Source organism: Neovison vison, chromosome X, assembly GCF_020171115.1.
Source record: "Neovison vison isolate M4711 chromosome X, ASM_NN_V1, whole genome shotgun sequence".
NCBI classification, from domain to species: domain Eukaryota; kingdom Metazoa; phylum Chordata; class Mammalia; order Carnivora; family Mustelidae; genus Neogale; species Neogale vison.
In genome coordinates this window covers 114,698,361-114,720,268 of record NC_058105.1, presented here as the reverse complement: position 1 = coordinate 114,720,268, position 21,908 = coordinate 114,698,361, and the positions used below count along the sequence as shown (strand labels likewise).

Sequence of the window (21,908 nt, the reverse complement as noted above, 5' to 3'; positions counted from 1 at the left end):
GCAGCGAGCGGGCGGGGGGCTTGTGGCGCGCGCGCCCCGCACCCGAGGGCTGCGGAGAGATATTTTGGGTGGCAGGAGGCCCCTCGTCATTTCCGCCGGGCAGCTTGTGGTGCCCCGGGCTTCACTCCCGCGCGCGAGGCGAGCGGGCAAGTTGGTTGCGGACGTGCGGCGGCTGCTCCTTTTCTCAGAGCCTCGACCCTCGGCAGTGCAAGCCGTGAACTGAAGCCCTGGAGGGACGGACACCGGAGCGGAGTGGCGGAGCAACAGCCGCAGCCGCCTCTGCGGGGAGCGAGCAGAGAGTCCGCACAGAGCCGCGACCCCAGAGCGTTTCTCTCCCCGTCGCCGCTCCCGCCGCTGCCGTCCGCCGTTTGCTAAGACACATTGCAGCCGCGATACCCGACACACAAAAGCCCTCTTCTCGCCACCCGCCCAGCGAGGCAGCGGCCAGCAAGGGACCCCACCTGAGGGCGGCTCGGGCTACCGAGTTCGTTTTGTGTCTGATCTCCGCGCCCGGCGCGGTAGCGACCCCGTGCCCATGGCTCTGATCATGGAACCCGTGAGCAAATGGTCTCCGAGTCAAGTAGTGGACTGGATGAAAGGTAATGCCCGCTGTGCGGAGGACGAGGCGGTCCTGGGGCGCCGGGGTACCGGCGCGCGAGAGGGAAGGGGCGCCTAGGGCGGCTGAGCCCGCTATCAGGGCTTCCGCTGGCTGATCGTGGTGCGCTGGGGAAAGGCGGGGGGTCCTCCGGGGCAGGCGGGGGCTCGGGATCCCGATCTCCTATTGTCTTCAGTGGTGGCTCCCGAGCTAGAGAGGGGCGCGGAGAGAGCCGGGGGTGCCGGCGCTATCGGATAGGGTTAGAAGGCGGGCCGCGGAATCCCAGTACATCTCGCCTCCTCCCCGCTCCTCGGCCGGGAGGACGTGGCGACCCTTGTCTCTCCCCTCAGGGAGGAGCCCCCAGGGACCCGCTCCTTTGCTCATTCCTTCCCGGGCCTCTTTGTTCCAGGGAAACCTAACGCCCCCTCGGTGGCCGCCCCTGCCAGGTGCCTTTTCCAGCGCCAACTCTCCCTACAACTTTTAAGCCCATATAATGGGGTCAGGACGCGGCTGCCCAGGTTTGGGTCGGGGAACTCCCCCAGTCTAGGCTGAAGATGCTCGGGGATGCGCTACTTTGGGAGAGAGGAAAACATGCTTCCCCTGGGACAGCATCCGCGCTGGAATCTGCGGGCTCCATCCTGCGCAAACCCCTGCCCCTCGACTCCCCACGTCCTTTGCCTCTTTTTCTTCTCACGGGTTGAGGCTTTGGACCTCATGGCTTTTTATTGGGGGCTTGACGCCAGGTGTAAGGTGATGCGCATTCAAGTGCCCCCTCATTTCTTCCATCTTGAAGACTCGCCCGTTTTTTTCCCTGGCAATTTCTAATAACCACAGTTGTAGACACTCGCCCTCCTAGTCGCAAACGTGGGCTTTTTCTTTAGTCCCTGGGCTTTCCTGCCTCACTATCTCCCTCTGTTGTCTGAGTTAAGGGGCTTGTAGAGGATTCCCCTCTCCCCATGACCACTGCCTCCCCCCATCGCCAAGATTCCTAAAATTTGGGGAATGCTGACAGGGATGGATGGGATGAAATAAAGGATTCCTGGCCACACTTGGGAGATGTTAGAGCTTTGCTTGTGGTTATTCCTAAGCACAAAACTGTAGGTAGATTAATCAGGAGCCAGAGGCTTATCATTTGTGAAAATGCGTGTTGCGAAGACGAGGGAGCCCCTTTTAGGGGCTTGCTTAGCTGGCAGACTTTCTAAGCTCCAGGTACTTTAGAACGAAAGGTGGGATAATTGGAAGTGATTAAAAGGGACAGAGAGAAACTCAATCTTGTTTCCTCCTTTTCCGAACATTTTCAGCCTCTTGCTTATTCTTATGGATTTTTCTTTATACATTTGCTTTCCTTTTATTCCCTTACTTGCCCCATTATTTCTCATTTAATTAGTTTTTTTCTTTTCTAATATGTGAAAAGTGCTTCGTAACTGCAAAGCACAGTGCACATGAGAGTGTATTGAATTAAGTAGAATTAATTATCAACTGCCTCCGTGTGTGGTGCGTTGTGCTAAGGTGCCATGGGTGCCATGACTAAGACAAAGTCCTGCAGTGGCTCATCTTTTCTATTTCTTCTTTTCATATTTGCTATCGAAATTATGCTCTCCTAGATTCCCACCACCCCCCGAGCCCTTTGGAATGTCGGAAACAAACATCTGTCCTCTCTGTTTCTCAGTCATGGAAGAAAGAGCTAGGCGGTGCGCAAGAAGCAAGAATGCCTAATTAAAACCCTTTCTTTGAATTTGCCTAAAAGGTTACTTTGGTTTGAGTCTGTTACTGAAATACTCAATAGAAAGGTATCTTGGCTCCATGCAAGTCTGATTGCCTTCACAAATTCCCATGATGCTTGTAGCGAGTGATGCATACTCCATCTTCTTCACCTCCACCCTCCCAGTATAATCTTGCAGTTTCTTCTTTCTCTACAGTTTAGGTCGACTGAAGCAAGTAGAACATATGACATACATATTCTGACACACATTATTAGATTTCCAGTACAGTAGTCCTTTTAAAAATCTCTCCAGCTCTTTAAAAATCTCTCCAGCCTAAAATGCAGCATCTTTGAAGTTGGACTAACATTGTTAGCTGTGATTTTAAATGATTGTTATATGTAAGTTGATTAACTTATTTTCGTACCTGTTGGTGATTCATTTTAGAGCTATTGGGAAAGATGAAGCCACTAGCCAAGCTAGAATTTGTATATTTCTGTATACATTAGACTAGAAGAGAAAAACTGATGTCATTATCTATATTTCAAGACCCAAACTGCTTACTGCTGAAATGTCTATAATCTTCATATAAATTTGATTTAAGATAATAACAGAAAACAAGATTTTAAAGAAGAGCTGGACGAAATGAACATTTCCTCAACTTGTAATTATACTGTTATCTTAATTTTTCCTCCCTACTCTTTTCCCCAAATAAACTTTACAAGTAAACATATTAAAAAAAAAAAAAAAAGCTTTTCACCCTTTCCTCAGATGCAGTAATGTTTAAAAGTCAACTAATTTAGGCTGGAACTTTAGAATGGCCAAACTTCCTTTGGTGTTGTATAATGTATAGTATTATAATGGCAGTAACAAAGAATGAACAAGACTTTTGAACAACTGCAACATTGTGGGAGTTCTTCAAACCATATTCCTGATGTGACAGTTTCATCATCCTTAACATTTAAAGTATATAGCATATGCTTTCAGCTAGTCACAATCATAAATAGTTACAACTCTATTTAGTAAGGTATATGCTTTATGCTCTTTCTAGGGTGTTTTTCTCTTCACTAAACAGAAAAGGAGACATTAAGCATATAAAAATTATACCACCATATATTTATGTTTCCAGACAATTTATATAAGTGGTATAGAAACTCATCAGAGGAGATGAATGAAAAAAAAAAGCTGATGAGATTATTAAGCTTTGGTAACATATATTCAAAATTGTTTCTGAAGGACCGTTTACACATTGCAGTTCATTTTGATCTTTTTTATTAAAATGTATTTGAGGGACGCAAATATTAAATTTATATATTAATTATTAGTAAAGATATAAGGAAACACTTGCATTTTTTCTCTCACCACCAACTCTACTATTTGTAAAATCCAATACTCCCTGAATTTTCTTCTAACAATCAAAAATTGATATGACACAGTGTCAGTGTTTGTTCCAGTAAATAATGAACTCCTCATGAGTCAGTAAAATAAGCAGTTACCTTCCAGATACCTTCATAGTACTTCAGACTATTTGGAAATATAGAACTTCAAAATTAATTTTATAAAAATATTTTTTGAGAAAATCAAATATGCATCATTTAGCATTTGAAACCTTTTTTTTCAGTAGGAAATTGGATTCAATCCTCTTGTAGTTTTGACAAAATTATAAAATGTAAACCTTTTTAGAGTAAAAGGGAAGCCTTTAGTAGAGAAAGCTGTAGGTAGAAAAGTAGGCCAATAATGGTTTCTAATTTTTTCTCAGTTTATTACTCTAAAATATATCATATCTCAGCTCTTACCTATTCACTTGCAGGGCCTATAGAAATACTCTGTAATCTATAGTTGTTTGAGTTTACTTTTTTGCCCACTGAAATATAGCAAAAAATCTGAACACTTCAGGCCCCTATTATTAATTTCAGTATTAATTTTCCTTGTCTTTGTCACACCCAATAATTCTAGTTTTCTTCTCACACTTTTTCCAACTTTGAAACTCCTCCAAAATATCCATATGACTAAGATAAAGTTATTTTCTGCAGCTAACTCCCTTCATGACATTTTTTCCAGTGATCTTTAATCCCTTCCCTGATCAAATAAAATGAATTATTGTTTTCAGATTCACCCAACAGGCCCTGCTTTGCTGGTCTTCCCATATCTCTGTGACTTAGCTCTTTCTACTCTTACTATGAGTCCTAAAATCTAAATTTTTAAGATAATTTTTTCTTAAACCATGCCACAATTAACTGCTCTGTTCATTTCTGTTTATTATAAACCTTTTTCTTTGAAAACCATCATTGACTTCTACTTTCTATCCTGATGACTCAGCCATCTTGAGGACAGAAAATGAAATACATTATTTTAGGTATTAAAAACAAAGATAAAATCTTCACTTTGCATACAACCCTACAAAAGAGGGATATGTAGTGATGAAATAAGGTCTATTTATTATAAAAGTTAAATGTTACAATTAAGAATGTATCTGATAAGATACAGAAATTTTGACAAGCATGGTGATCTCTAATAGTTTTACCCCTCATAGGACCTAGAGTTTGAGGTTGAAATATATTTTATTAAGATGAAGGAAAATGTCAAATTTTTGAGTTAAACTGTCTTGAGATAGAGACAGAGGAAAAATTTTCTGGCAGAAACTTGAGAAGCCTGTATTGTAAACTAGTCCTGTTGTTTTTGAAAAATTGGTTTTTTCCTCAATTGCAGTAGGACTAGATAGTCACCAACAATCACCTACTCTCCATTTGACATTTTTTGAAACTCAATACTTGTCATTTCACACAAAGAAGAAATTTACCTTTTCTGTATGTAGAGTTTAGTTCACAGAAAACATCATTTTATTTATACTGTCATTAACCTTTACTCCTTAAGGTAACACTCATGATTTGTGCAGATTAGGAAAAAAGAGTCTATTTATGTAGATACATTCTGGTATTTAGAGATTATTTACTCTCTATTTCTACATGGAAGGGGTTTTAATGGATTGTTTTAAATAAATTATTCTCTGCTTTGGGAAATTAGTCTCTGTAAGGGATGGCAGTGACATTGAGAAACTTAAGCCAAAACAGAGACAGGTGCCAACTAGAACATTTGCTAAATTTAAAAAATGTTTGCATTATGTATACAAGCACCAGTGGAAAGACATGATGATGTTTTTAATCAGTCAGGAAGGAATCCATGGGGAAGGTGGGATTTTAGAAACTTTTTATACTATTTAACTAAGGCATATTCTAAGATGGATGTAGTCTAAATAAAGGCACAGCAAGAGACTTTGGAGTTGAGATGGAGTGATTAACCAGAACAGTTGTGTCTAGGTTTGTCTGGTTGAAGGAGAGAGGTGGGCAGTGGAGGGAAAGTGAAGGAGGAGCCATGAGTAGGTGGCACAAAAGTACAAGAACAAATCTGCATTTCACAAAGACAATAAAACTCTCATCATGTCCTGAGTTTAAATAAATACCACATTATAAAACTTTGGCTGCCAAAAATAAGCCCACAAAGAATGTGTATTGAATTAGTACAGCTGTTTCAAATCTGTTTCTCAGGAATAATTTGGAAATAATGTTAAAGTGAGTTATTTTGAAGATTAATTACATCATTAACATTATGTTTTTGGATATTTAGAATTTTACTCATCCAAATTCTTATAGGAAGAATGAAGATAAGCTTTTAAGTTATTGCCGTTGTTCTTAAAACAGTGATAAATTATCATTTTCATGTATAGCAGAGTGGGACTTAAATTTGTTCTTAATGACTTTTAGCTTTCCATGTGACTTCCCAACAGCACCTCAACGCATGAGGTTTATTGTGAAAGATGAAGGATTCGTTTCTATAAAGAGTACTAGAAGGGTGGATCATTTGTACTTGAAAAGAGGGAAGGGAGAATAAGTAATTTTTTAAAAAATGTACCCTAAGCTTTTTATTTTCAAGATTTTGTCATAGTTTAGTGTCTTGCTAAAGGAAAGCAAATGTAGTCTTCACTACAAGATCATTGTGTTGAATAACAGTCAGTGAGTGAATTCACAGTTTTTATGCATAGCATAGGCTCGTGTTCCCCAAAATGGAATATTTCTGTCGTGGGAGCTAAATGATCAAAAGAAGACAAAGACTTGATTTTTGTTAAGTATTGTAAAACATTGTTTTTGTATTAAAACAAACCTGGATATTAAATTCATGGTGTAGAAAGCAAAATTGGCAAGATTTTAAAGATGATACCAGAGGCTTAACAGGAATTCTAGGCTTGTAGCAAGCTGTTTCAAGCAGCATTTCCCAGACCCAGACCTTCCAGGGTTATGAGTAAATTTCGTTCAGCAATTGTGGTTGCATCAGTGGAATCATCTGAGAAGTGCTGCTTTGGTTTTAGAAACGGTAAAATTAATGTAGTTTACTTCCTCCTGTTCTCATATTGCAAAGGACAAAATATTATCTTTTCAATCAAGGTCATGATAATTATAGCATTTTTTTGTTTGTTGGTTGGTTTTTGTTTTGATTTGGTTTGGTTTTGGTTTTGGGATTTTGGGGGGGGTTTTGTTTTTTGTTTTTTGGGTTTTTTGTTTGTTTGTTTGTTTTGGGAACCATAAATGTATAGTCAGCATAAATTTCTCAGGAATATTTCCTCTCTCCTCTCACCTCCATCAACTTAAAAAATTTAGTGTCTTCTCATTGTTTTTAGGATAAAGATAAAAACCCTTGGTATGGCTTTTAAGACCACTGAAGATTTGGCTTCTCCTTTTGAAATAAGCCTTATTCCTAGCACTAACTAATGGCCTTTCAATCTCATTTGCCTACCACTGAACCTTTGTACTAAATACAGTTTTCCCTTGCCTCTTTTCTTTACCCAGTTAAGTCCTACTCATCCATATCTCAAGCATCCCCTCTTTGCCCCAGAAAAGCCTTCTACATTCTCCAGGTCACATCAAATCGTCAGTTGTATGCTCTCCAGGTACCATTTATAACCTCATTCCTTACGCCAGTTTTTTTTTTTACATTAATTTCTATGGGTATTTGTTGAGGACAGGGACCTCATCTAATTTACGTAACAAGGCATAAGAAAGTTATCTGGTGAAAAATAGGCACTCAAGAAATATTTGTTGAAGGAAGGAATACATAAATATCACAAATTCCTGGTCCTTCAGCAAATTTGCTTTCCTAAATGAAAATGCATGTAAAGTCCCTTATAACGCTCTAATGGATACTTTAGTGCCAAGTTGTATATTGTTTGCCAGAATATAGTAGACGTAGAAGTGGGGTTGCTCTAATTCATGGTTGTATCTCTCTAGTCAATTCAGTGACCTAAATCATGGTTTAGATTCATTTCATTAAGAAATGTGAATAATTGCAGTGTATCTATAACACTTCTGTGTTTAAGCTATAAATATTATTTGCTGATGTTGTATTATTAATAGGCCAACACAATAGGCAAATATTACTTAAAAAATTAAAACATATCTCTTAAGAATTTATTTTTTTCATACACATTTTCTTTTTTTTTTTAAAGATTTTATTTATTTATTTGACAGAGATCACAAGTAGGCAGAGAGGCAGGCAGAGAGAGAGGAGGAAGCAGGCTCCCTGCTGAGCAGAGAGCCCGATGTGGGACTCCATCCCAGGACCCTGAGATCATGACCTGAGCTGAAGGCAGCGGCTTAACCCACTGAGCCACCCAGGTGCCCCTTCATACACATTTTCTAATTGTTTCTTCATTTCAGTGTTTTAAAAGAACTCTATGTATTTTGGAATGAGTGGTAGAGTGAAAATGATAAAATGTCTTAAATTTCCCCTCTTACAGGGACACCTGGGTGGCTCATTTGGTTAAGCATCTGCCTTTGGCTCAGGTCATGATCCCAGGGTCCGGGAATCAAGTCCCACATTGGACTTTTTGCTCAGGGGGGAGCTTCCTTCTTCCTCTGCCTGCTCTGCCTGCTGCTCCTCCTGCTTGTGCTCTCTCTCTCTCTTTAAAAAAAAATTTTTTTTAAGTTTTTCCTCATATAAAAGAAAAAAGCCCATGTAAGGAATTAAAATGCTTTTTTCTGTAGTGAAAAGAAAATACACTTTGCTTGTTAATTCTGATGATAAAATGAAAAAAATTGCCTTTTAATTTAATAATAACCATTATCTGTATTATAATTAATGTTGAATTTATATTTTTACTAATAGGAATAAAATTAAGATACTTAAAAATGCATCTTAAATCAGCATTTCTTACATGATTTTCCATCTCTCCTGATACTGAAAAATGAATTTTAATTTTTTAAAGTAAATACAAATTTGGGCTAATTTTTAAGGGCATTCATTAAGAACCTATGTAGTGAGTTATTGTGCAGTGTAATTTTTAAATACTCATATGGATTTTTTTGTTAATAACATGTTACTGGATAATCAAGTAGCAAGTAATAGATTTTTCTAATAAAACAAGTCCCTCCCCATAAATTTACAGTAGTTACAGTATAAATCAGAATAAGCAAAATTTTTAAGACTTTAACTTAGCTTTGTGCAGAGCTGTTAACTTTTAATAAAACACCTTCAGATTTAATCTTTCTAGCTAGTACTATAAAGCAATGGGCTGCAATTGTGCCCTGATACAAATAACTATTCATTATGATAGAATTTTTTAGACTTTAAAGATGTATTTAATTTGTTTGATTTCAATTTAAATTACAATCATTCATTCTAATAAAAGTTTTCATTAACTTAATCATACTCTTGGCAATTTCAGGGAAGAAGGGGTTATGGGTATTTACATAAATTTATTGAATCTTAAATTTTACTAATCATGGTACCTGCTGTTTTAATTTTCTATGTTCATCTGTTGACTGTCACAACATAAAATTGTTTTAAAAACCAAGATTTATTAAATGAAACAAAATTCACAACGATATTAATGTATTATAGTTTGCTAAGGTCAAAACAGTTTATATCCACTACTGAGTGTTTATCCAAAGAAAACAAAAATACTTATTTGAAAAGATATGTATGCACCAATGTTTATTGCAGCATAATTTACAATATCCAAGATATGGATGCAATCTAAGTGCCCACCAATAGATGAATGTATAAAGGAGATGTGATACACACAGACATAAACAGTAATATTACTCAGCTATAAAAAAAGAATGAACTTTTTCCATTTATGATAACGTGAATAGACCTAGGGAATATTCCATTAAGTGAAATAAGTCATACAGAGAAAGACAAATATCATGATTTCACTGACATGTGGAATCTAAAAAACAAGAGCAAACAAAAGTGCACAGACTCAAATACAGAGAACAAACTGGTGATTGTTGCAGGGGGATGGGGGATGATCAAAATAGCTGATGGGGATTAATAGGTACAAACTTACAGTTATAAAATAAGTCATGGAGATGAAAAGTACAGCATAAGGAATGAAGTCAATAATATTGTAATATCATTTTATGGTGATAGATAGTGACTACAATTATAATGGCGAGCATTATGTAATGTATACAATTGTTGAATCATTATATTGTACACCTGAAACTAATATGTCAATTCTACTTCAATAATAAAAATGTTTTTTAAAAAATTGCATAATTGATATCAAATATGACACACTTATCTCTCTCCTTTTTTTAAAGAGAGGGAGAGAGAGAAAGGAGGGGCAGAGTGAGAGGAAGAGATGATCTCAAGCAGGCTCCACACTGAGCACAGAGCCCTACCTGGGCTCATCTCACAACCCTGACATCATGACCTGAGTCAAAATCAAGAGTCAGGCATTTAGCCAACTGAAACACCCAGATACCTCAACCTACGTATCTCTTTTGTATTTACTTGACATTAATGTTCCTGGAAATTAGTCCGATTAGGTAGGTTGGAAAGTTTTCTAATAAGGTAATAGATAAGAAGAAACCACATTGTTAGTTGCTTTAAAAGTGTTGCCCAATATCCTTTTTTGTTTGTTTGTTTGGATTTTTTATTTTGTTTCAGCTACATCTTCTATTTTTAAAATGGGCTTGCAACATGTTTTCTCAAATAATATCTACAACAAATCAATGGAAGGCTGGTGTCGATCCTGGATTTTATTTTTATAAACTTGTTTACCAAAGATTATGAAAGAATCTATTTTCTAGCTAGTTGTTAAACTTATAATGTGACTTATTAATAAAAACTTTAAAATGATGGCCATAAGTAATTATGCTGAATGGTTAAGTTCGACATTAGCTGAATTCTTTTTATAATTTTGGTGTGTTTCATGTATATATGGGAGTTTATTTCATATACTTTTATTTTTCAACCATCCACATTATTTTCAAAATGTTTAATAGTCCTGAGGCTTTGTGATTTTTTTTCCTGGCTGAGCATAAAATTCACATTTTAATTTCATGTAATTCACTTGTAAACTTTCAAAATAAACCACTGACCTGTTAAAGACATATAAATGAGAAAATGTTGCAGTTTCTGTTAATGGAGCTCAAAACAGACATGTAGTCCAGTTGCTGGTTTTCCTTCCCACTTGCCAGAACTTATGTGGACTCTGAGTTCAGTGTGGCAAAGAACCAATGTGCAAGGCAGGGTTAGTTTCTCCTTCCTGATTTCCCTCCGTAGTAGTGCCATGGTGAGTCTTGGAGCAGTTTCTGTTGACATCACTGTTGCTTTACATCAGTGGCAGAGCTTTTCTTATCTAAAAGACTGTTCCTTTGCCTTCTAGCTGTCAGATGCAAGGTGTTCAGTTTGATGTTGAATTGTCACACACACAGAGAAGCTTTCTATGAAATGCTGAAGAGTAGATAATTTTTCTTTCTAATCTGTCTCTAGATATAATTCTTTAAGTATATTTATGGTAAAAACATGTTAGTTCAGATCTTATTTGGGATTTGTGATAATTACAGTAAGTTTTTATTGAAGTTTACTCTTAATATGTGAAGGAAGGGTTTGCTGATCGATCTAATAATATGAACAAGGTTGGAAAGAAATTGTTTGACCCCAGAGAATATGGTGTTTTCAAGTACTGTACTCTGCCAGGAGCCATATCCGTACTGATAATACACTAGCTAGAAGTGAGTTCATTTTTAGTTAGAATTTCTACATACTTCGAATCATGGGGGTTTGTGTGTGTGTGTGGGGGGTTGTTCAGGAATATTTTTGTAAACTTTCTGTGATATAGCTTGGTTCGTCCCTTCATTTGCCAAAGTTAGGAAGGTCTATTATTGGTAGTAATCCTTAAAATAAGATAAGGAATTGTTATTGACACCCTTTTACAGGTAAGGTGCAGAGAAGTTAAGCTGCTCAACAGAGATTGTACAGCTGTTCAGTCATGGAATTAGGTTGGACCTCAACTCTTTTCTTCTCTGTTAAATTGGATTTACATTTTGGTAGGTGAAGAACACAATTCAGGATTGTACATAATTATCTTCAGACTTGACTTCTATTTTTTAAGTTTTTAATTTAATTCCAGTTAGTTAACGTACAGTGTAATATTAGTCTCAGGTGTACCATATAGTGATTCAGCACTTCCATACCAGACTTGACTTCTAAAACGTTTCCTAAATTTTCTACCCTGTAAAAATTGGCACCAAATAGGTTATATATAGTAAAGAGTACTTTGGAATCAGATGTCTGGCTTAGTTATATCCACACTCTATTACTTCCAAGCTCTGTGATTTTTGAGGGAGAATTTAAGTAACTTGCCAGATTTTTTCATTTTTGTAAAATAGGGGTGATGGTATTACCTACCTCATAAGGTTGTAGTGTATTTAAAACAATGCCTGGTACATACTAAGTGCATGGTAAATGCCAGCTTTTTTTTTTTTTAAAGATTTATTTATTTATTTATTTGACAGAGAGAGATTACAAGTAGGCAGAGAGGCAGGCAGAGAGAGAAAGGAGGAAGCAGGCTCCCTGCTGAGCAGAGAGCCCGATGCGGGACTCGATCCCAGGACCCTGAGATCATGACCTGAGCCAAAGGCAGCGGCTTAACCCACTGAGCCACCCAGGCGCCCAATGCCAGCTTTTTTTAAATTAAGGAATGGATTGCATTCTATTGGCAAGCTTCAAAGGCACAACTACTAATAAATAATATTTATTGAGTACTTACCATGTACTGTGGTGGGTGCTTTCTCTGCATTATCTTATGCCTATCCTACCCCTGAAAGACTGGAATTATCACTGCTTTACAAATGAATACAGTTTTGCTTAGAAACATTGAATGACTTATTCTGTATACCCAAAAATTTATTTAGGAGGTGTTCAATAAATATTTTGAAGAAGTAATAAATAATAGACGAAGCAGAATTTGAATAGATTTCTAACTGGTTACAAAACATATAATATTTCCACCTTGCTGTTCTACCAGAGGTAGATATGAAATGAGAGGAATCATGGGAATAATTTCAAAGATGTGGATGTTCACTCCACCAGACCTACCTTCTGTAATATGTGGTAAGGTGGACTATGGTTCTTGGGTCCTTTTGGCCTCTAGAGGGGGGTGGTGGTGTGGGGGTGGGTGAGTGGGTGGGTTTGTGTGTGTTGAGCTGTTTCCACTCAGAATAGTGCTTAAGCCAATGACAAAGATGCCACATATAATTATAGTCTTGGTGACACTTTCCTATTTTGATGTGAACCTTAGGAGTTTGATTCTCACCTCTGCTGAGTCTAGACCTAAACAAAAGATCTACTTGAGACCACTGCTACTACAAACCCAGTGCTGGATGTTTTGCTCTAAAAGGAATGTTAATAAAAATACATGGTGTCTGATAATAGACGTTCATAAATGGCTTTACATTATATTACAAATAACGGCTCCTGTTCTTTTGTTTAGCTTTACTTAGCAGTGGTTAGCATTGCTATCTGCATTTTGTTAGTGTTTCTTTGAACAGCAGACTTTATTCAGTGCATGCCTACAGCTTTGAAATTCTTACCTACCTACTAGATGGTAATTTTCCCCCCCAGATTGTTTTGTTTTGTTTGGAAACTCCTTTATCTCAGACCAGATTATGATACGATATGATATGATATGATAGCATAGTGAATCACAAAAGGATTTAAGTGTTAAAGAAAATTTAATCATAATCAGTCAAAAACTATTGTGAAGTCAATGCAAAATATGGAGTGGTCAAGTTCAGCTAGAGATGTTTGATCCATTGAGTACTTATAAAGTAGTAATTAAAGGTAAAATTCCTTCTACATTATATTTTAAAATGATACACACGGTTTTGCATGTATATATAAAATAGATATTCTAGCATGTATTTAGGAGCTTAAAAGTTGGATTCTTTCAGAAAAAAACCCCCACAAAAATGGTATTTCTTATTTCTCCTTGTTTTTCTTTAATGCAACTGAGGTGAGTTTGCTTTAGACTGGAAGTTTTAAAATAAGGGAAAACAACTTACATTGTTCTTTGTCAGGGAATGATTTGATGCTTCTCATTCATTATGAAAGCTATCACAATACCCACAATAATAGGCAAAAAAACAAAAAACAAAAAAACTGAACTGTGGTAATTACCAGCTCTTTTAAAGTTGCCTTAGTATTATTGTCCATTTGATTACATAAAACACTTTTCCAAAATGCTCATTATCTTTTAAAAGCCATATGAATTAAAATTAACTTTTGTTTGAGGATGTTTTGAAAATTTTATCACTTTCCTTGAAATAATTATTGACATTCTGTGTTAATAAGCACTCTGATAGAGATAGACTTTTAATAAGCAGTCTGATAGAGACAGAGTTTTAAATATAGTTAATACCATGAATCTCCATCTGCATTCATTTTAAAATGTATCTAATTTAATGTTTAAAGGAAATGGTTACTAATTTCAGGACTTTTTTTACATGAGGCTGCTTTGTCACTTTATTCTTATATTTGTGACAAAAACACACAATAAGTAAATATAGCAGAATAATACCTTGAGATCTAATAACATTTTTCTCCTTAGTGACACACCAATAATGAGATCACAAAAAATTAAGGCTGATATGTATTTCTGAAAAGTAAGGATTTTAAAATATATACATTGTGTACCCTCAAATGAATAACATGATTATCACACCAAAATTTATTTATTTATATCAGTAAATACCTGGTGGTTCATATTTTTGGTTTTATAAATATCATAAACATTTTTATAGTTTTTTTCTCAAATCAGGGTCCAAATAAAGTCCACATATTGTAGTCTACCTTTTTCTTTTTCCCCTGCATCATTTCTTTAGGACCCAGTACTCTCTGTATGTACCTTATGTAATGTCTCCTGAAATGAAACTCATAGATAATATAGCCTGCCTACTAATACAATTTTTAAAAATTCACCGTAATGAACATATTGTAATGTAATGACCATATTGTAATAAAGAGGAAAAATAATTTGTAAAAATAAAATAGGTCTTTATATGTAGGTACTCAATATGACTATGCCAGGAGAAACTAATTGATATTTTTTCCTGCTTAAAATGAGCATATCTGGATTTAAGAGAAGCAGTAAGTTCAGAAGTTGTTCCATAGAAGTACAAGAAGAAGGACGAACAGATGAAATGATAGACACTACAATAAAAATGAGTATTAGGGGAAGTGATACAAGCTAGACTCTGTAATTCCTATAGAGTATTTTATACTCATGTGGAAATGAACCACAACTTTTCAGAGAAATGGGAGACCTCTAGGGATAGGGACAGAATATATAAGATGAGCCTGGAGCATCTTGTATTACCAGAAAGTAAGGAAGTACTCAAAAAACCACAATGATGACAGCATGCAAAAGACTTAGGAGTCATTCTGAAACAGCTCTCAATGGCTAAAACTGCAACAGTTTGAGGAACAAAAGTAGTGTTGGATTATAGCTCAATACATAAAATAAATACCCATGAATCCCTACTGATGTAAATAAATGTCTGAATAAATAAAGAAATGAGGAAAGAAAGAAAAATCTCCCCTACAGAGAATTCCAAATAATTTACATAGATAATCCCCTCTCAAAAAAGTGGCACTTAATTCCCCACCCCTTGAATGTGGGCTGCACTTAGGGACTTGTTTCCAAAGAGGAGAGTGTGGGAGCAGGAAATATAACTTGTTAGTGGAGAAGCCTAGTAAACACTGCATTGGCCGGATGATCAGGGTTTGCATCATCAGTGATAAGTCATGCTGATGATAGCATGTACCCTTAGTATGATATGATATGTTGAGAATGTCACTTTACCCATGTGGTCTTCCTCCCCCAAACCCATAAGCCCAGTCTAACTACGAGATAAACATTAGACCCAAATTTAGGACATTTTACAAAATACCTGACCAGTATTCTTCAAAACTCTTAAGGTCATCAAAAAGCAAGGAAAATGTGAGAAACAGATGAAAGGAGGCTAAAAAGACATGATGATTACTTGTATTATGGTGTCCTGGATAAGATCCTGGAATAGAAAAAGCCCAACAAGAAAGAACTGGTGAAATTTAAACATAGTGTGGAATTTAATTAATAACAGTCTACCAGTGTTGGTCCACTAGTTATGACTAATACATCATAGTAATATGAGTTGTTAATAATAGAACATGGATAAGAGGTATATAGAGACTACATATATATATGTGTATATATATATATTTATGATATAAATATTATAGTAACTTTTCCATAGATCTAAAACTATATGCAACAAAAAGTTTATTTAAGTAAAAAATAGTTTATTTTCAAATTTGGTAATATCAAAATGTAAGCAGTATGTCATAAATAAAATAGCTTTGGTTTGCCTCTCTAAGTGTTAATAAAGCTTTTCATATGCAAACAAACAAAAAGTCCTGGGATACAGGCAGTTCTTCAGTGTGTAACTGTTGCATCTGTCTAGCAACCATTTGGTAACTAGATCATTGTAATGACCCCAAACTCCTCAAAATCCTCAAAAGGATCCCAACAGGCAACATTGGCCCTGTCTTGACATCAAAATCTCTTTGCCTACCTCTTTTCTCCTGTGTAAACCTCATGTTTTTCCACACATGAAAAAATTTTCTTGGATGATTGGTATACCTCGTTTTCCTTCTACTGAAATTAATGTTTTAGTTGATTAGCTTTTTTTTAACCTTTTGCTAATCAGGAAAAGTGTTTAAGAAAAGGAAACTGGGGGGCCTGGATGACTCAGGTTGGGCATCTGCCTTCCGCTCAGGTAGTGATCTCAGGGGCCTGGGATGGAGCCCCTTATCAGGCAGGCTCCCTGCTCAGCTGGGAGCCTGCTTTTCCCTCTGCCTGCCACTATCCCTGTTTTTGTTCTCTGGCTTTCTCTGTCAAATAAATAAATCTTAAAAAAAAAAGAAACAAAAAAAGAAAAGGAAACTGAATATGCATGGGATAGTGTGGAGACCACCAATAGTTAGCTCATGTTCTTGTTTTACCTTACAAACAGATTTGCAGTTAAACTCTTAGACAGAAGAGTGTGCTATTCTAAACCTTGTTACCAAAGCCTGATTTCCAATATTCCTTCTATAATGGTAGTTTCCTGAAGACACTCTCTAAGAATGTTAGAGAAGGTGTGAAAATTTTTAAGTAAATGTTGTGGTTTATAATAATTGATTTTAAGCTGAATAGATAAATATGTGTGTAAATATGTGCATGTATTTACTTAGGGCACGTATCTGCTTCAGGCAGATATACTGAAATTGCATATATCTAAATAACTTTTTCTCATTGTTTTTCTGCAAAGAAGTCAACATTTTTCTTGTTGTCACTAATGTAACTCCTTATTTTCATTGTATTATGGAGTCGTGTAGTGTGTTAGTACCTGGGTTTGGATATGAGGGTGGTTGTAACTTAAGGCCTCCTTTGGTCACATCTCTAAGAAATATATTTCAAAATAGAACTGTTATAATACTTGCACTTTATTCCTGTATCTTTTTGGTTAAGATCTTCCATATTTTCTAGTTTACTAGTGTGTATATCCTAAAAGGATCAAGCTCTGATAATAAGTAGATAAAACTATGATCAGGAATTTAATGCATTGACCTGATAACTCTTCCCTTCTTACCATAATAAATTGAAATGTTATATATCACAGTTTCAATTTACTTGATTCTTTGTTATTAATCCATGTCTGTAAAAGTGTGAAGTTCTCCTGATGTTGATATGAATGTCTTAGAATTGTCTTTTTTTTTTTTTACTAAATGTTTTCTTTTTACTAAATGTTTTCTTTTTCTGACCTTGTGTATGCTCTGAGAATGCCAAGATGTGCACTATGTTCTCTGTGAAATGCTTCTGCTTTTTGTACAAAGTGGTATTTCTTAAGCTACCCTCACAGGAATGAAGGAGGGTTTGTTTTGTTTGTCTGCTTTGTTTTGTTTTAGTAAGGTAAGAATGCTTTGAAAAAAAAAAGAACTTCAAAAAAACAGCCTATTTAAATTATACACTAAATATCAAGGGTTTGGAGCTATCATTGAATATGTGACTGGAAAGGATGTTAACTTTCCAAAATTCTCCAATAGATATCCCAAGTTAAAATCTGTCTCAGGATAGGTGAACAACATTTAGATTGAAGTTATTGTCATAACTTTTCCATTATACTTTTCATAATAAAATTGTACAGACTTTGGATGACTACCTATGTCAATAATACTGTCTTATAATAATTAAAAACAGATTGTTAGAAGGAAACTTTGTCATTTGCATGGCTTTCAAAATGCAGATGGCTTAGAAGTAGAGTTGGAAGCTTTTTCCAGAGTGCAGATGGACACAAGTTATTCAGTGAAGTTAATTAAGAATAATCATTATATAACAACCATGGTCTTGTAGGCTGCCATGTAGAAGTAGTATTCTACTTTCCCAAATAAAAATGCCAAATGATGCTTTTCAGTGCTGCTGAAAACATTTTATCACCTGTACCCATGCCAGAAGACTCACTCCCCTACCTACTACCTGTCACAGATGGATAAAAAATATTAAAGGGACAAACCTCTAAGAGGAAACACTATATGTGGAAGATAATACAAACTATCTGGAAGCCTCTCCATTATAGTCCAACCTCAGTTCTGTCCTGTCTTAGCCATATGTGTTTAACTCATCTTCTCCTAAGCCCTCAGTTTCCTTATTTTAAAATGGGGATCAGGAAAATGAGCTTCATAGGGAATTCTGAAGAATAGTCAGTCGAGATGCAGTCCACATAGAAATGGAGTTAACATTTTGACACTGGCAAATAATGGCTTATTAATTACTGAACATGATTTTAAAATGATCTTATGGAAAGGTTACTTTAAGAATTATATTTCAATTTAGAAATAAATTACAAGATATAGCTCATATATGTTTGCCTTAAGACATGGCATACAAAGGAAGATTATACTGATTTAAAAATGTATCTTGGGTATGGATTTCAGGTAGCTAATTCTTTCTCTGACGGCTTTATTGAAGCATTGCTAACCAGACCATTTTTTTTCTTGAGTCAAATGATCACTTAAGTAATTCAGCCTCATTCTTAGAATGCTATATCTCACTCCTCCTGCCAGGGAAGGCAATAGAAAGGCCTCACAGTACTGCTGTTGATGACTCTCAAACCTGCTGAAGTCTGAACCAGTGTAAGCCTTCTCTCAGGAATAGACTGCGTATCGTGCTTCCTCATACTTCTCAGCATTACTTAATCAGAAGGTTCATGATCATTGAAATTTCATTTCTCAGGCTTCGCCAGAAGCACGGAGTGTAAGAGTTTTGTCATCACAGGCATATACGTGGTGTTCATTATTATGAAACACTGAATCTCTACAGTGAAAATGATAGGCATTTATGAGCACTAGAACTCCATTTAAGTGATAAGAATGCATTGACTTTTTATAGGAGAAACAGTCCGTTGTAAGAAACAAATGAACCAATTCATTTGAGCCTGGATCACTGAAAACTAGAGAGAATCACTGGCAAAACAATGCCTTTTCTCATTCATGTGTCACAAGTGGTATTTGGATTGAGGACAACTGAAAAGCATTAAGACAACAAATTAGTTCCCTTGTTGTATAGAACAGTTGTTGGAAAATGTACTTTCCCAAAGCTAGTATGCTAGCCTCTCTCTCTCTCTCTCTCTCTTTTTTTTTTTATTACCAGTAGGTTTTTTTTCTCCTTAGAGCTCTTATTTTGGCCTGCATTTGTGTTTTTCTTGGAAAAATGTTCTGTATATCCAACACTGGTGCACTTTGTGTAAAGGATGTCTACTCACATATAAAATTTGGTTTAGAGGAATTTCTAAAATATAGAAATTAATAGTCTTCTTTTAATCAGAATAACAGCCTGACAATATTTGACTTTAAAGCTTTTGAGAGAGCTCTTTCACCATGATTTTGTTGTTATTGCTACTTTTTCCATCTTTTTGATATTGATGTTTCTAAATGACAGGATACAACAATATGCCAGATTTTATTCTTCTGTTCAAACTTTGAAGGTCATTAGGGTATTTTTGTTTGGCCCTGAGCCATCTATATCTCATTTCTAAAAACTGTATTAAATTTAAACCAAATGAATGCTTTAAAAAAATGATATCATGAGGCAGCTCTGATTCTATCAGTTACCTTGAGAGAATCATTTGAATTTCTGGTTTTCTTTACTATAAAGGAAAGTTGGGTAATATGTTCTCTGTTAAAACTCTTAAGCTTCTGTGATTCTAAATTTTTCTTAAATAAAGATTTATTTATCTATTTTAGAGAGAGAGTGTGTGCATGAGTTGGGGAAGGGGCAGAGGGAGAGAGAGAATCTCAAGCAGACTCCTTACTGAGTGCGGAGCCCAGTATGGGGTTCCATCCCAGGACCCATGAGATGACCTGAACCAAAAGAAAGAGTCAGTTGCCCAGTCAACTCAGCCACCCAAGCACATGTGTTTCTAAATTTTTAATTCATTCTCATATTTGTCTTAGAAGCAATGAATGGTGAACATTCTTTAATTTTTTATATCTTGTTTAATGACTCCTAGAGATACTTGGGCCTTCTGAATTTTTAGAAGGTATAATTTTATTTCACCCTATAGATTTAGTACCAGGCACAGCACTGTCTGTGTTTTTCATGAAGACTTGATATGCAACAAAAGCAAAAGATGTATTTTTGATGGTTTAGGTGGATCTGAACCCCTCAAGTTTAGGCTATCAGAGTCAGATTACCTTTACAGACTTCGGATTGACAAATTCCTGGGATAATATATTACAAATGTCTCTCCTTTTTCCTTTTTTCTTCTTTTTCCATTTTCTATAATCTTTGACTCCCCAAAACTGTAACTGTTGCAAAATAGCAAGCAGGCTATTCAGCGAATACCTTCTAACCCCTTAGATAAGTCTTTCTGTGCCTGCCCCTTTGTAATGTTTAAAAAAATGTTCTTCAAGTGGTCCTAAAGTCCTACTATATAAAAATAAGACCATTATTTACAAATGAACTTATATGGAAAACATAAATTAGAGTGGTAAGCATAAGATGTAGGTTATCTGACAAAAACCAGTACTTTTTGTTCTTGATGTACATTTTTAAATACTTGTGAAATCATGGCTTGTGTAATGCAATAGTTTCCTCAGTTAATTTTAGATATGTGCAGATGCATCAAACAGATTTTTATTATGGATGTACTTTCCTTAAATTCTTAGCAAAAATTTACAGCTGTTTTATAGATCTTTAACACTTACAGTTTTAATTATACTTGATAAGCAAATTTGAAACACAGATTCAAATACAGTTCTTATGTGCGTCATTGAAACACATCACTAGTTAAAACAGTTTATAACATTTTTTATAAAAGAACATGCTTAATTTCTCTACACACTGACACTCTTGTTCTCTGTGAAATGAACTGATAGAAAGTTAAAATCAGAAAGACCTTTTAGAAATTTCTTGGTCTTATGCCATCATATTACATGCAAGCAGCTAAGCTCAGAGAGGTTAAAGGACTTTTATAAATTCACATATCTTTCTAGTAGCAAAATTAGTATGACAACTCAATGTATGAAAGCTCAGGAATAGGATGTTGCATAGATCTTTTCATTGTTTATAAGGACATCTCTGTTAGGAACAAAAGAGAATGAGTTCTTTTGATGTCAAAGCTAGAGAATGTCTTGATTAACACATATACTTGTAAGTCTACTTTTCAGAACAATCTTCTCCTAACTATATTTGGTTTAGATTTCATTATTATAATCAAATGTAATATTTTGAGAATGCCAGACCCCATTTACAGAGAGTTAAAATGCTATGAACTCATGAAAAAACTTCTAGTAGTCTCCTAAATCTCATTTTCTGAGGCTTTGTCTATTGGTAGTATAGTCCCGTGCAAAAACTCCAAACACACAGATTTTATTGTCTGTTTAGAGCTGAACAAGTGGTTTGTTATGTTGATAGTCTGTTACAATTCATTTACTTTAATAATTTGCTTTTTTAAGTATGAACAGTATACATGCATCTAAAACTCTAAATGTGGAATAATTTTTTACCTTCTATTCTTTAACTGTCTCTATTACTTAATGTAACCTTATTTACACTACTGGGATCAGTAGAATAAACCGGTCCTTACCACATACAAATACCTGTCCTTGATATGTCAAAAAAATGTGTTTGAAAAGATCAAGGTCACTGAATGAGTTTAAAATCTGTTTATAGAGTTTGTTTACTGTGAGATCCTCCTTTGCACCTATTTTAAATAATGCCTTCTTCCTCTATATCGTAGATATTATAT

The 21,908-nt window shown here is 35.8% G+C and overlaps 1 protein-coding gene across 5 annotated transcripts in view; it reads left to right on the top strand.

Annotated features, from left to right (window-relative positions):
* Positions 1 to 259: 259 nt before the first annotated feature.
* Positions 260 to 21,908, top strand: part of CNKSR2 (connector enhancer of kinase suppressor of Ras 2) — a 284,336-nt gene continuing 262,687 nt past the window's right edge. For 4 of the 5 annotated variants that reach the window (XM_044235203.1, XM_044235202.1, XM_044235201.1 and 1 more), the window contains exon 1: positions 447 to 599. In XM_044235203.1, coding sequence (XP_044091138.1) covers positions 536 to 599 — 64 coding nt within the window. In that variant the 5' untranslated portion in view covers positions 447 to 535. Of the gene's footprint in view, positions 600 to 21,908 lie in introns of all 5 variants that reach the window. The other variant, XM_044235204.1, reaches the window with a different exon arrangement.